Source organism: Gavia stellata, chromosome 30, assembly GCF_030936135.1.
Source record: "Gavia stellata isolate bGavSte3 chromosome 30, bGavSte3.hap2, whole genome shotgun sequence".
Taxonomy (NCBI): Eukaryota; Metazoa; Chordata; class Aves; order Gaviiformes; family Gaviidae; genus Gavia; species Gavia stellata.
Genome location: NC_082623.1, coordinates 189,373 through 205,154, shown reverse-complemented (window position 1 = coordinate 205,154; position 15,782 = coordinate 189,373). Strand labels below are relative to the sequence as shown.

General features: G+C 56.1%; 1 protein-coding gene across 2 annotated transcripts in view; it reads right to left on the bottom strand.

Moving 5' to 3' along the window:
* CACNA1S (calcium voltage-gated channel subunit alpha1 S) overlaps positions 1-15,782 on the bottom strand; it is a 49,685-nt gene that overhangs the window by 8,234 nt on the left and 25,669 nt on the right. For both annotated transcript variants that reach the window (XM_059831352.1, XM_059831353.1), the window contains exons 17-33: positions 15,414-15,546; positions 14,998-15,127; positions 14,169-14,228; positions 13,455-13,561; positions 12,953-13,040; positions 12,581-12,688; positions 11,675-11,727; positions 11,257-11,403; positions 10,775-10,976; positions 9,179-9,337; positions 8,741-8,851; positions 8,161-8,244; positions 4,444-4,500; positions 2,312-2,440; positions 1,590-1,655; positions 975-1,066; positions 310-469 (exon numbers count right to left, since the gene is read on the bottom strand). In XM_059831352.1, coding sequence (XP_059687335.1) covers positions 310-469; positions 975-1,066; positions 1,590-1,655; positions 2,312-2,440; positions 4,444-4,500; positions 8,161-8,244; positions 8,741-8,851; positions 9,179-9,337; positions 10,775-10,976; positions 11,257-11,403; positions 11,675-11,727; positions 12,581-12,688; positions 12,953-13,040; positions 13,455-13,561; positions 14,169-14,228; positions 14,998-15,127; positions 15,414-15,546 — 1,886 coding nt within the window. The remainder of the gene's footprint in view (positions 1-309; positions 470-974; positions 1,067-1,589; positions 1,656-2,311; positions 2,441-4,443; positions 4,501-8,160; positions 8,245-8,740; positions 8,852-9,178; positions 9,338-10,774; positions 10,977-11,256; positions 11,404-11,674; positions 11,728-12,580; positions 12,689-12,952; positions 13,041-13,454; positions 13,562-14,168; positions 14,229-14,997; positions 15,128-15,413; positions 15,547-15,782) is intronic.

Here is a 15,782-nt window from a genome sequence, read left to right as displayed (position 1 = left end):
CCAAAGAGAGCATGTGAAAGACTGCAGCAGGCACAGGGCATCTCTTCCCTCTTCACCCTTGTAAGAGCCACCACAGACACATCTGGATGGCAGCACGTGGGGCCTGTGGGAAGGAATTAATGGGGGATTCTGGGCCCAATGGGAGTGTGGTGCCAGGTTTACAGCATTGCTGAGTAGACTGGGGGATGATGCCCCTAGGAAGAGGATGCTGTGGGCTCAGCCCCATGAGGTGCAAGGCTAACTCAACATCAGGGGCTGCCCAGGGCCAGGATAGGGGTGCCAAAGGGAGCCCCATGGGAGCCGGCATACCAGGAAGGCGCAGAGCATGTAGAAGCTGATGAAATAGAAGTAGGCAAAGCCCGTGCCGCAGGTGTACTCCTCGCCCTCAGCAAAGTCTGACTCAGGGTCGCACAGCTTTCCATAGCTGCAGTCCAGCAGGATCTCTTGCCAGGCCTCACCGGTTGCACACCTGGGGAGAGAGGATGCCTGCTCATCCTTGCCTGTCCTGGACATGAGCTGGGCACGCAGGGAGGGCTGTGGCCAGCCCAGTGCACAGCGGAACGGGGAGCTACTGGGAAAGGAACGGTCAGGATCCTGGGCTTGCTGTGCTGCTCTGGGGAGTCTACTATTGAAAGCTCCAAAGTAAATGAAGTGTTTGGAGTCAAGGAAAACATTGGGCTGAGCAATTGCTTCCCCTTGAGTTTCCTCACAATTCACAAATTAAAATCCAGTCTGGGAAGGAAACATTCAGAATGGAAACTCCAAAGTATCCTCTCTCCTGTAGCTCAGCCACACCAGGCAAATTGACAGCCACTCCTGAAATGTTTCCAGTGCTGCAAGAGATTTTTCTGTAGGGCAAAAAATAAATCAACTACAGAAACGCTTGTCTCCTTCACTCCAAGCTGGTGGGCTCCCATGCTGACTCTAAGCACAGCTCCCTTCTGGAGCTGCTCGGTCACCAAAACAAGACTGACCTGAAAAGCAGCAGCACAGCTTGTGGAAAGGTTTGGAAGTTGTTGTTTCGGTTGATCTGGGTCCCATCCACCATGGCGATCTTCCCAAACATCTGTAAATCACATTGTCAGGTCCCCAGCACCCTTTCTCAGGCACCAACCAACCTCCAGAGCACCCCTGTCCCTGAGCTCCTCTTCCTTTTGTTTACTTGGCTTTGGGCATCCCCAGAAGAGACTCAGACTAGCGTGTGGGTGCTGTGGGGCTCATGAGCTCCTTGGATATTCCTGCCTATGCTGAAAATGCCCCTGCCTATGCTGCACTTCATCTGGGCCAAGGAGACAGGGTCTTATGAACCAGGCAAAAACACTGGTGACTGTGTGTCTAGGTTGTGCCCTTGACTCCAAAAGTACTATTTGCTGCATGCCTCAGTTGCCCTAGCTGCAGCCTGGGGATGGGAGGAGGCTGCTGGGGCTGTAAGCATCCTTGAAGACCAGGGTAAAATGGTCCCATCATGTGCAAAGTCCCAGGGAGTGTCTGGCAGAGGACCTAGTCCCTCTTCGTCCCATCTCCCCATATGCTATCAGGCTCAGGGCATCTGTTCAAGACCAAATCCCACCCACCCCTGTGTCTCTCACCTGCATCCCGATCACAGCATAGATGAAAAAAAGCATCACAATCAGCAGGGCAACGTAGGGCAGAGCCTGTGACAAAAGGATCATGGCTCGCGTGAGACACCAGCCAGCATCAAGGCAACTCAGGGACAGGGGGTTGGATCTGGAGCTACTGCGTGGGACCAGCATCCAGGCCTCCACATGGAGAGGGAACAGCTTACTTTCTGCCTGTTTCTCTAACCACCCTCCCACTAGCCCCACTCTCCAGTTCTCATGTATGGGAGGCTTATGCCAACCCCCAAGGGAGCACCAAGTCTCTGCAGCTGGGATGAAGGCTGAGCACAAGCCAGGGATGGCCAAGGCTGAGGGAGCTGCTCAGGGTCAGGGGTTCTCTGCTGAGATGCTGCAGCATGCCCTTGAGCTACCCACTTGGTGCGAAGTCCAGCCTTGCTGGGACTGGGGCTGATGTGCCCCGGCAGTCCCTGCCTGCTTGCTGAGCCCAGTGGTGTCTCAGGCTCTGACACAGTGGAGCCGTGGGAGACCCACCATGTCTTCCCACCCATACAGGCAATGTTCTCCTGCACAGCACAAGCCTCTGGTCCAGTCTGAGGCCAGCAGCCTGCCAGGACTGAGCCTTCCTCCTCTGCCTGGTGAGGACAGACTGCTCACCCAGCTAGCCTGGTCAGAGCTTGCTGCCAGCTCAGGGCATATGCTTGTCTGGGAGGGGAGCACTGTTCCTCACATACCTGGAAGGACTTGATGAAAGTCCACAGGAGGGTCCTGACACCCTCCCCCCGGCTCAGCAGCTTCACCAGCCGCATCACCCGGAACAGTCGGAAGAAAGTGATGGAGACGCGGGAGTTGTCATCGGAGTCCTGCAGGCAAAGCACAAAACTTAGACGGCAGTGGGTGCTGATGCCTCCAGGCAGACAAGGGGGGCTCCAGGTCCTGGGCGGGGAAGGGTAACAAGATTCCCTGCTCCAGCACCAGTCATGGTCCCCACAGCCCTTGCCTGCACGGAGGACCAGACTGCAAAGGGGATGTGCTGGCACTTTCCCTCCAGCCTTCCCAATGAGCTTATCTCCCCAGCCCCATTGTCTCACATCTCTGCCCCCTGGGCTGCCTGGTTGGGTATGAGAGCAATCCCATTAGCTAGGGGGATGGGACACTCTAGGGAGAAAGGCATGCTGTAATGCAGGCTGGGAGAGCTGTGCTGTTCACCACACGCCAGACAGGGCCACCCAAGGACACGCTCAGGGCCCTCCAGTCTCTCACCCAGCATGTACCACATGGGACACTCCCACCTTCGGGCCTGTTTGTAAGGAGAGCTGTAGGCCAGGCACCAGGCACACAAAGGGTTAATGATGGCTGTTTAAGCACAGAAAGGTTGGTTTGAGAATGTCCCAGCAGGGCTTTCATGGACCAAAGGAGGGACTGAAAGCAGGGTGGCTCTGGGGGGATGCTGCCCAGTGTCACACCTACCTGCAGTGATGCCTACTCTCTTGGGGTGGCTGCGGGTCCCCCTTGGAGGAGAGAAGAGTCATGTCCCAGGGCTGGGGACGCCTGGGTTCAGGGCAGAACGGGCAGGCAGAATGTGAGCCAGCAGGCACAGCTCCTGGGCTCAAAGGGCCAGGTTTTCTCTGGGAGCACCTGGGACATTGGCAGTTGGAGATGCTGGGGGCTTGGTCCCCTGCTCCCTTGGTTGCTCCAGCATGGCACAGCCTCAGCCCCAGCCTCTGCCACCAGGAACCATGAACAAACCCTCCTGGCCTCTGCCAGGCACTGTCCATCCCGACTCCATTACTGCTTGGGATGCCTTTCCTACTGACCCCTCAGTCTCCCAGAGCTTTACTGCTGCCACTGGATCCCCCTCACTCCCATCATCCAGCCCACCTGCTCCCAGCTATTTCAGGGCAACAAAACCCAGCTGTAAACACCCCTCCTGGCAGCCCCAGCTTCCCCAGTCTGTCATTTCTGAGTTCCCAGGGCCGCACTGGAAAACACCATCTCCTCTCCCCACCCCTCTTTCTTTTGCCTTTTGTCCTCCTAGTGCCTAGCACCTGCCCAGCAAGCACGGTGATCAGGAACATCTCATCAGCTCCAGCGCATCATGTCACCACTGCTGGGACCTGGGCAGTGCCCAGCGAAGGCCAGCTTGCCCTCTGCAGTTCCCAGCACCAGGGCCCTGGGACCCCTGGGAAGAGGCTCCAGCGCATCGGACCCTGCAGCCAGCCCCTCCCCATTTTCAGAGCTCCTACAGGAGCTCCTATGGGCCAACCCAGGGCACCCCCACCCCACTGCACCCCCATGGTGTCTCAGCCACCAGCGCAGGGCTTGGCCCACTCAGCACCCCAGCACATCAGGCCAGCAGCCACGGAACACAGCCAGCTCCCTGGGGGAAGGCATGGCGCAAGAGGTGCCCCTCTAACCATTTCTCCGGCTAACAGTGTCAGAGGCAGCATTCGCGCAGGCAAATTCCTTCAGGCCTTACACAGACAGGGTGATGGTCAGAGGAACCAAGGCCAACTGTCCTGCCCTCGACAGCCAGGGCCACCTTTCTTAGATGTTCCGTTCAGGTCAGATATCGCAGTGCTGGGGGTGGGATGGTGGAGGCCAGGGCTGGGCTGGCAGATCGACCCAGGAGGGCTGGGGAATAGCCCAGCACATCTCGGGGTGGGAAGGGGTGTCTGTGTGTGGGGTGTCTTGCCCCAAGTCCCTCTCAGCAAGGGGAGAGCTACACCCCTGAGAGAGCAGCTGGGTCTGGTGTGTCTTAATGACATGCAGGACACATGCAATCACCGGCCACAGGCAATCTGGCACAGCTATGGGCAGTGAAGGGGAGAGGGGCGCACCGCAAACACATGCAGCTGATATTTACAATGCTATCACAGCCTCCGCCGAGGCAGTACAATCCGCCACTGGATGCAAGAACAGTCTGTCAAGAGAATAAGAGAATCAGCAGGAAAAGTGAGGCAGGAATGAGAGGGAGGGAGGGATGGGTCGTTGCAGAAGAAGAAGACACAGACACAGAAGAAAGAGTAAGATGGAAACTGGGGACAAGAGGAGGAGCATAGGGGAAGGGCAGGCAGAGATCTGCCGCCACTCAGGCTCACGGACAAGGCGACGTGACTTCTGAGGGGCAGAAGCCAGGGGATGGCCAGGGAAACACACTGATATTAGGGACTTACCCACTTCTATGTCCCGTTGCATCTCACCTGCTGTGACATATATATCTGGGGCAGGGGTGTAGGGCCAGGAAATCTGGGCCAAAGTTCAGGACTGTGTAATTTTGCTGCCTCCCTTGGACATCCCCAGGTCAGGCCCAGGGCTGTGTGTAGCAGGTGGGATCTGGAGTCAAGCTGACCAGCTCAAGCCAACCCACGGCTCCTCCCCAGCAAGCTGAGGTGCTCTCAGCACAACTGCTTGGTCACCAAGATGAAACTGGTGCAGGTTTGCTGGGAGCAAGCACCGAGTGTGTGGTGTGGGTTTTTTTTTTTTGTTTGTGTGGGGTGGTGTGGGTTTTTTTTGTTTGTTTTTTTTTTTAATGGTTGGACTTGATGATCTTTCAGGTCTTTTCCAACCTTAGTGATTCTGTGATTCTGTGATTCTGTGATTCTGTGAGACTGGTAGTCCCATGTGTTGGTAGAAGGCAAACCACTGCCTGGCACTGCTCACCCGCTAACTGAGGGGCAGGAACTGCTGGTCTGCATGCACATGGGCACACACAGGGCACATGCATTCACACGCAGAGGAGTGCTCACTCACACACACACACACATATGCACACAAACCCTTGAGGCTCCTCAAAGCTACCTGGAGATGCACTCCTCTCTGCAGAGAGCCTGGGATACTCTGGGTAGGGGGATTCCTTCCCAGTGCAGACACCAACACCTGACCCTCGGTGGGGTGGCCCAGCCCCAGTGCCCCCCCCCCCCCCCAGACCAGGCTCGTTCCTGGGGGCCCAGCCAGTGATTGCAGGAGGCTTTGGGTAGGCTGGGAAAGTCAGCCCTTGCGAAGGGGCTGAGCTTCCAGGGCAGGCAGTGGCAGGACTGGCACAGCACCATGGACACTGCCAGCCCCCTACACTTCAGAGCTTGGGGTAGCACTGCCAGAGGGGGCCCCATCCCTACTCCCCTCTTGCCCCAGACACCTCAATATCCCCTGGGATCTGGGGGAACTCAATGATTGAACAGCCGTGAGGATCTGGCTCTGGTGGCTAGCAGAGGGCTCCTGACAGCACAACTCTCCCCACCACCTCACCCTGACAGCCACACACAGATACATGAGGGAGGAGAAAAGAGGCAGAATGGAAAGAGGGAGGAGGAGAGGACAGACTTTGCAAACCAGAGTCGTGTGCCTGGGTGCCACCAGGAATGGCTTGGCTGCTGCGAGGTGTCACTCGCCACCCCTGCACCGCAGTACAGGCTTGTTTCATGAAGGCCACTATCCTGAAAACACTGTAGCCCCCAAGGTCTGCCTGTGCCGGCAAGGTGATCTATGATGGGTGCAGTGGTTGCAAACAGTTCCTGGAGACCAGAGGTAACAGACCCACCTTGCAGTGACCTCTCAGCAGGGAGGAGACTTACTGGAAGGGGAGGTGAGGTTGCACCCCCACCTCCTAATCCTAATCCCCCTGCACATGACCAGATGGCTGGGAAAAGCTTGGCAATGCTGGGAGAGATGTGGTCTGGATGGAGAAGAAAGCACATGGAGGAAGGGTGGGACATCTGTGAGGGGCTCTGCTCTCAGGAGGGGACATAGATGGTCACTGGGGCATGAGGCGTGCCAGAGCAGGACTGCCTGTGACAGAGGTCCCTGAAGACCTTGGGGGACTGGGAGGGGAGATCAGTGCTCTTAGTGCCCCAGTACCCAGACTTGGGGGAGAGGACCAGGGAAGCTCAGGCCATATAGGACCATTCTTGAAATCCTGCCTGGCCTTTTGCACAGCCCTGCCACTGCCCAACGGTGTTGTGGCACACAGAGCACAGCACCTGGGACAGTCCCTGCCCGCCCAGCCAGGGCACTGGATTCCTCTGGGTGCCTGTGACCTGTGTCCCTGGGCATCCCCACAGACCCATGGCTGAGCACAGCAGTACCTTGGCATCTGTGCTAACTGACCTGGTCTCTCACTCCACAGGGACTGAAAATCTCTGCCCAGTTGCAGGGCCTTGAGCATCCTTTGAACTTCATTTCTGAGTGACAACAGGATGGGGAAGGAGGTAGCGCACTAGGAAATGATACCCTATAGGCAAAGGGAAACCAGGTCAGAGGTGCAGAGAGCTGGGGGGCCAAGGATGGCGTCCTGGAGGACCTGGTGACAGATGAAGACTGCTGGCACTGGTATGAAATCTGGGAGATTGTCAAGGCTGAGAAGCCCAGAGGCTAGAGGAGAGCAGTACTGACATGCAGGGCTGTGCAGGGAGGAGCATGTTGCTGTCACAGGGGAGGAAGGTGGATGGTTTTGCTCATCCCAGCTCTGTGAGGCCTGGATGACCCTCCAGAGAAGATGACCACCACCAAGGGCCCCTGAACACTCTCTCCTCGCTGGCACAGAGGACAGCTGAAAGTCACCCTGCGCAGTGGTAGCAGTGGCAGTAACTCTGCCAGACACGGCCCTGCAGCGCACCGGAGCTGCCAAGCCCTACTCCTGAGAGGAGACGGCATGCAAAGTCACTAGAGAGGGTTAATCCATAATCTACCTGATCCTACAGCTGCTTCTAGAGTTACCATCAGACCTGCTAAATGCAGCACATGACTTCCCGGTGAAGAGGGGCATTTTCAGTGCTAGGCACAGGGTGTGGATGTCCCAGTGCTATGGAGTGCACGCTGGCTTCTTAGTACCACTCTGAAAATGCTTCCAGCAGAGCGCTTCTCATATAGCCACTGCCTGCAGCCACCCAACCACACAGTTTATATGGGGTAGAGCTTCTGAAATAGTGTATAGAGTATACACATGCACACATATACAGTCAGTATGTGTATATGTATGGATTGCTGCATAAAGGGACACACACAAAGCAAATGCCTTGAAATGTGATGTGTCTGATCCTCCCCTGGCATGGGACAGCAGTGTCCTGTGAGTACAGGGAGCTGTGGGAACCCTTTTTCTTCCCACCTGCACTGATCTGAGGCTGGATGCGTGGGTGACTGTGTGTCCAGGTGCACGCATGGGGAAGACAGGCAGGGTGAGAGGGGCAGGGGCTGGCATGTGTCCTGCTGCTCATGGTCCAGTCCTGAGTGAGTAGACTGTTTTCCATAGGATCCCAGTGCCTACAAATTCAGGGGAAGGGAGAAGAGGGGGCAGTGTGACATGTTGGTGGGCTGGGGATGGTCCCCTATGTTTAAACAGTGCTTTAAGGTCCACAGGGACACGGCTGTGGTCTCCACACACTCATGCCATGGGCTGATCCTGGCTTGTCCCTCCTCAGAACCAAGCAGAGCAGGGAGAGAGGAGAGGACACCAACACTGCAGAGCTGGACACCACGTGGGCACCCCTATCTCACCCCAGGGCATGCACTGCTGCACAATCTTAGGTGGGTGCCAGCAGTGGTGCTCTGCAGAGACACTGTCTTGACTGAGCAGCCTGACACTTACGTCAATCTCACTGAGGATGACGTCAATGATGCTGCCAATCACTATGAGGAAGTCGAAGACATTCCAGGGGTCCCCGAAGTAGCCCTGCCAGGGAAAAGCCAGAGAAGAGGAGTGAACATCCAAGGATTAAGTCAAGGAGGAGACAGATGCTGGAGCCCAGAGGAAGGAGTGCCAGAAGGATCACCAGTGACCTCTGGGAGAGACAGAAGAACAGATGGTGGTCAGACTTTGTACCCTCTGACCAATTGTTTCATCCTGTCTTGCAGTGGTGTGAAATGAGGAAGGTGTATCAAGGTGGCTAGAGCTATGACCGAGTGACAGATGACCCTGAAGATGGGAACAATGGCTGGCTGGATTGGGTTGGATTTGGCTAGCAAGGGTAGCCCTGACAAACAGTAGTCCTTCCAGAAACTCACAGGTCCTGCACATGGGGGTCCCCAAGGGTCTCACAAAGAGAAGCTCTCTGGAGTTTCAGGCCTGAGGGTGCTTGTACTGGAGAGATGCCAAATGCAGGGTAAATGGACCCCCCTAGCCTGGCATGGGGCCCTCTCCTGCTCTCTGGACCATGCCCTCCTCTCACCTTGGCTTTAAAGGCCATGAGCTTGAGGATCATCTCCAGGGTGAAGAGGATGGTGAAGGCCACGTTGAGGATGTCTGAGATGTGGTTCATTTCTGCAGATTGGTTGTAATGCTAAGAAGAAGGCAGAAGGAGCCATGTTAGCCCACAGCAGGTCCAGTCTCTGTTGTGAGCTCAGAGGCAGACCCCCCTCCCGCAGACCCATGGCTCTGCAATGGTCAGCAAAAAGAAAATTTCCCTCCTGCAGCCCCTTGTCTGGGCTCCACACATCCAACCAGTCCCACTTTGACCCTATACCCAGCGGTACTGAGCACACACCATGAGCTTTGCTGTGTAGGAAAGACCTCCCCAGAAGCTCTCTTGGAGGTGGCAGAGCTGAGCTAGCCCGTCCACTGCTGTGGACACCCCTCCACCACCCGTGGTGGGCACTGCGCCCCTTACCTGCATGCCCAGGCAGATGGTGTTCAGCAGGATCAGGAAGAACATGAGGTACTCAAAGTAGGAGGAGGTGACCACATACCAGATCTGGTACTGGTAGGGGTTTTTGGGGATGTAGCGCCGCAGCGGGCGAGCCTTCAGTGCATACTGCACACACTGGCGCTGGGGAGAGGAGGACAAGTGTGATCCCAAAGTGGGGCACAGGGCAGTGCCAGGGGCACAGGCACAGAGTCAGCACCACTGGCAACACTGCCTGTCCTCACAGACATGAGTTGGATCCCCCCTTCTCTCTCAGCCCAGTGACATGGGCCAGGGACATCGATGGTTCAAGTATCTGCTGCGCTCTCTGCAAATACACCCCCAGAGCACCCACATGGGACCAAGTTTCCAAAGCCACCGCTTGCCTCCAAAGATTGCCATGCTGCCCTTGTACTGACCCCTCCAGTCCTGAGCCTGCCTGGTTATCACGGCACTTCCCCAGGGTCTCTCAGGACTGGCCAAGCCTGAAGACATCACAGGAACCAGGGGTGAAGGGGGCACTGAGTTTTCTCTCTGCACCTGAGAGGTGCTGAGCAGGCCCTTCCCTCCCCAGCAGGCCAGGGCCATCTCTGCTGGGTTCATGTGTAGCTCACATCACCCCCAGCACCTTCAGCTCAAGGTGCCCATGCTGCATCTGCAGGCTTGCTCAGCACATGAACATGCCAGCACCTTCTCTGGGCCAGCAGGTATCCCTGTCTAGCTGTCCTCCCCAGCGCGTGCCATGTCCTCTGCTGATGCCGGTCTCTCTGCTGCTTTCAACCTTCATGTCCCCAGCCAGAATCACAGCATGACAGCATCACAGAAAGGCTGACAGTGGAAGGTGCCTCTGGAGATGGTCTAGCCAAAGTTCCCTGCCCAAAGCAGGGCCAGCTAGAGCACATTGCGCAGGACCGTGTCCAGTTGTGTTTTGAATACCTCCAAAGGTGGAGACTTCACAACTTCTCTGGGCAACCTGTTCCAGTGCTTGACCACCCTCACCATAGAAAAGGGGTTTTTTTGTGTTTAAATGGAATTTCTTGTTTTCTTCAGTTTGTGCCTGTTGCCTTTTGTCCTGTCACTGGGCACAACTGAAAAGAGCCTGGCTCCATCTTCCTTACAGCCTCCCATTAGGTATTTATACAGACAGGTAAGATCCGTATAAGTCTTCTCTTCTCAACAGCAGACAGACTCAGCTCTCAGCCTCTCCTTATATGACAGATGCTCCAGACCCTCAAGCATCTCAGTGGCCCTTTGCTGGACTCACTCCAGTATGTCCGTGTTGCTTTTGTACTGGGGAGCCTAGAACTGGGCACAACCCTCTGCTCCAGCTCAGTCTGTGCAGCCTACCTGCACCAGAAGGCCCACTCCCTGGTTCTGGTCTGCTCTGCCCTTCCCTTGGAAGGCTTGCGTTGTGCCAGGCATGGGTCCAGCTGACCCTGCCCCGGCAGCAAATGGACCTGGAGCAGGTTCAAGTTATCTGCGCCAGCAGTGCCACCACTAAGGGCTGATCCAAATCAGCCAGCCCCAGCAGTGCCAGATCCAGGGCTGATCCACCTTGCCCTGTCCCAGCAGTCCCATTACCTGGTTCTTGTCCAGCTCACAGTTCTTGTACTCGCTCTCCCCCTGCTCCTGGAAGGTGACAATGACAAAGCCCACAAAGATATTCATCATGAAGAAGGCAATGAGGATGATGTAGATGATGAAGAACATTGCAATCTCCACCCGGTAGTTGTAGATAGGGCCTGCATCCTCAGCATTAGTGTCAATGGCCATGTATAGCAGCCTACAGGAGGGAAAGCGAGGCAACAGAGATCCTAATTAGGTGGGAAAGAGCATCTCTCCTCTTGAAGGTTACAGAGAGCTCTGGGGACACCCCAAATCCAACAGTGGTGGGACAGGGCTGCTGGGATAACCTTGCAGCTCCAGAGCCACTGTCAGGATGGCTAGCCCTGCTCCTCAGCCTCGGCAGCTCTTCTTTCTTTACCATGGTAAAAGCCTGTGGCAGTGACCTGCTCCCAGCACAGACCCGTCCCTTGGCAGGCCCCACACACAGCCAGACTCACTCTGGCCAGCCCTCGAAGGTGGAGACAGTGAAAAGTGACATCATGGCTGAGAAGACGTTGTCGAAGTGGAAGTTGCTGTGCAACCAGACACGCTCCTGTAGCTCAATCTGCGTGGGGTCCCCGTCCACGTAGTTGATGAAATAACCCCTGCAGCAGAAGGGATGCGGTGCTCACCGGGCAGGTCCCCCTTCAGCCCACCCGCTGTGGCACTGGCCCGCGGCTCTTTGGTCCCTGAGAGGGGAGGATGGCCTTCTGCTTGTTTCTGATTTACGTCAGGGTGAGGGAGAACAGCATGAGACCCCAGCCCCACTTTTTGGATGCAACATCCCCATGCAGGAACACAAGTGGGCCCTGCCACACACATCCCTTCCCTCCCTGGCCACTGCCCTGCTGGGGCTGAGCTGCAGAGAGCTCTTACCTGCACTCCTTCTCTGTCATCTTGGATGGATCTGTGCATCTATAGAACTTGCCCTGCATTTAACAGAGATCAGAAGAGGCTATGAATTTGCTGTGACTTCAGAAGCCCTGGGGAGTTTTGACTTTTTCACAGCCCACAGTCAGTCCCCACCCTGCCTCCATGCTGCATCTGGCCCCTGCCTCACACCACTGCTGGCTTCCCCACTCTGCATGCCAATGCAACCCAGTTCACAGGGTGTTTCAGCAGCCATGGCAGACCCTGGGGTCAGTCCCAGGCTGAGACAAGTAAACGTTGCCTAGTGATGGGAACAAATCTTCCACGGCCCTGAGATGAGACCTATCTAGCTCATCCTACCTGTGAGCCAACTATCTGGAAAATAGGGAAGAAAGCAGTAACCATAGAATTAACTAGAAGTTAAGGTATGCTGACAGGTCTGCTCAGTCTGCAGAGTGTCCTGAAAGCTCTCCCCATGTTGGCTGGAAATTTAAGCTCAATTATTAGAAGAAAGCTGAGCTCAGCCAGGGCCAGCTCTGTCTTGGAGCAGCTGAGGCCCAGAGAGCAAGAGTGGTGCTGTGAAAAAGGAAACACTTTGCACCCAAAGCGCAGAGGAATTCAGAAGCACTTGCCGCCTTAGAAAGGGGGAAACTAAGTGGGGCGAGGCAGCTGGTCCCTTTACATGTGCTATCTGGACTTGACAGTATCCTGTGTGTTTCCTGCCCTCCTCCCACCGCAGGCTCTTCTGCGGGGAGGTCTGGTGCAGGCGGGTCTTCTTGCAGAGCACAGAGACTATGGCCTGTGCTGACCTCAACACTGGGAGACATCATCCCCAACAGCTACGATTAGAAGAGCCTGTCCAGGATGTGCCTGAGCAGAACGTCGCTCCTGCCCATCTGAGACACCTCTCACCTTGAAGAGCTGGACCCCAATGCAGGCAAACATGAACTGCAGCAATGTTGTGACGACCACAATGTTGCCGATAGTCTTGATTGCCACGAACACACACTGGACCACGTGCTGTGGAGGTCGAGGACAGTGCGCATATGAATATGCCTGGGGCAAGCCCCTGCTCCGTGTCCCACACCCACTCATTGCCGGGATAGGCCCCAGGAGGAGCGGGAGCCTGCTGAGAGCAGTGGGATGGGGCAGACCCTTTCCACAGATGGGGAGGGGGAATTGTGTTCCTGGCCCCGCAAACCCCACAGGGCATGACACCTGCCACACAACCTCCCATGAGGACTCCCATGGGCCGAGGACCCCCGGCCCCAGCCTCCCTCTTACCTTCAGCCCCTTTGCCCTGTTAATGGCTCGCAGAGGCCTCAGCACCCTCAGCACCCGGAGGATCTTCACCACTGAGATGGCACTGGACCTAAGGAGGAAGACAGAGCTGAGATGGGGCGATTCCCCTGCCCAGGCCAGCCTGGCACAGCCCCATCAAGCAGCCTTGGAGCCCAGGCTGGGACCAGGGTGAGGGGCAAGGGATGGCAGAGACATGTGGATGTCACTAAGCCGTCACCCCACATAAGGCCAAGGGACACTGGCAGCTGGAGAAAGCAGCTCCAAATTGAATTCCTACCCAGATCTTCACCTTTGACACTCAAAGAGCTTGCCTCCCTGCCTCCCAGTTGTCCATGTCCTGTCCCCCTAAGCATGACTTTATGGACACTAACACAATGGGCTAATGCCCAGCCCTTGGGCTGGCTGCTCAGACAGCACAGACAGCTGCAGCACCCCTGATGCCCTGTCAGGCTAAACAGACCCCGTGAAGTGTGGAGATGCTTACTCAATTCCCATGGAGATGAGGGAGACAGCGACCACCAGCAAGTCGAGGATATTGAAAGAGTTCCTGCAGAAGGAGCCTTTGTGCAGGAAAGCACCATAGGCTGTCATCTGGGGAGCAGAAGGAGTTAGGACAGATGCCAGGCAGGGCTCGAGGGCATGGTCCCTCCACAGCCTGGGGGTGGACAAGGCACAGGGTGCTTCTCACAGCTCCATGGCCTTGGACCCTATCTTGCTCAGACCTCTACCTCTGCAGCCAGGCAGGAAGCTGACTTCAGCTGGAAATCCTCTGTACGGTACTGGCTGGAGACAAAACACTTCCTGGCCATTCAGCAAATTAAAGAGGAGAAGACTAAAGAGACTTGGAGTAGGAGCAACATGCAGCAGCTGCTTGAATTACTGTTTTACTCCACAGACTTCCATTGCTTTCTCTTTCTCAAATTTTTTCTTAAGGGCATGTCAAAACGGCCCATCTGTCCCTGCGCCACAGTGCAGCTGACTCTGCTGCCTGACCTCACTGGAGGGGACATGTGGCCCCTGGGACAAGTCATGCACCCACCTAGACTGTACGAACACTGGGGATGTGACGATCAGCCAGCATCTCCTCGCTGGGACCGCGAGCTTGTGCCCAAAAAGCATGAGTGCCCATAGCCAGAACAGTCTAGACCCATATGCTGGGTCATGTGCATGGCCAGGACCACAGAGCAGAGGGACTCACCTTCAAGACAATTTCGACTGTGAAGACAGAGGTGAAACCAATGTCAAAGTATCCAAGAATCTGGGGACAGAAGCACCAGAACCGGATGAGATTTGGTTGACATGGGAAATGCTCCAGTGTGTTCAAACATCCTGGCATTGTGGTTTTATCCTCCACTCTGTGGACTGGAGAGTCCACCTCGCTCAACAGAGCCTGTAAACCCAATGCCAAGAAGACTCCTGAACTTCCTTCAGCTTTGCTGATTTTCCCCAGTGCATGATCCAACCTGCAGCTTGGGACCAAGCTCTCAATTTCCAAGTGAGTGAGGCTCGACCTGATTCACCTGAAAGCATCTGATCCCCAAAAGCAGTGAGTGCTCTGGGAAGCTGTCTCATGTGAGATGCCCCAGTCTCTGCCAGACACTGCATGGGTGCAAACCCATTTGCGCCTCGTGTGGCTAGACCTGTGGCTACCACTGCTCCATGCCGGCAGCATTTCAGGGTGCTGCACACAGCGGTGGTCCAGTTTGCCGCCTCATGGGATGTCCCTATCCCCAGTAAGCCACCACAGCCTTGAACCAAGGTAATCTCGCACACCCTGTCAGGTGGATCTCTTCACCCAGAAGTAAACTGAGACATGGAGCAGTAAAAACTTGTCCCAGCTGTGCCCTGAATGGAAAACACAACCAGCCTCTCCTCCCAGAGTGTATTGCCCTCCCAGAGGCAGGGATGAAATCACAGCTACCTGCCCAGGCATGACATCTGGCAAGCAGGTCTCTGCTTACTGGGGAGCTGGGGTTCTCCATGAGGCCTCCCCCACCCATCCCAACCCTCCACAACTACACAGGCACCTGGTTACGGAAAGACTCGGCACGGATGGGATCCTCAGCTGCCAGTGAGATGCTGCTGAGCAGAATGAAGAGCAGGATGAAGTTGGTGAACCAGGTGGCGTTGACAATTCTGTGGCACAGCATCCGAAACCTGCCAGGGGCAGAAATGGCATGAGATGCCGCGAGGGGCTGAAGGGACATCACATAGGGCCATGGTAGCCTCGAAGAGGGTTATGGCTACACCTTGAGGACAGGAAGGCCCTAGGCATGAAGGCATGTCTGTGCCAGCCCTTCCACAGAGAAGACTTTTCCCAGTGAGCTGGCTCCCTTCAGAGCTGGCTGTTCTGCATAAGTGGGACTCTACTGGGAAGGGTTGGTGCCGGAGGTACCTGGGCCAGGCCTGGCTCCGCAAGGCAGGGAGAAGGGTCAGTGCCTACTTGTTGGTTGGGCTGAAGATGAAGAAGGAGCTGGCTTCAGGCATGGGCACGGCCTTCTCTTTCAGCTGTAGCTCTGCAAGGGGACGTGGCCGAGGACTCAGGGGGATTTCAGGCTCATCTTCCTCATCGTCACCTGCAGGGTGGCCACGAGGCGGGAAAAGGAAAGAATCACCCAGAGAGAGGGAGGGAATGTGACCTTACGGACAATCCTCTGATCCTGTGATCCTGATTTGGCATCTGTGCCAGGAGGACCTCAGTACCGTGAGGCTGGCAGAGGGTCACCACATCCTTCGCTCCTCACACAGCCAGGGTTCTGGCACCATCCCTCTGCAGTGCCTCCCCAGCTTTCCTGCTGCCCTGGCAGGCACA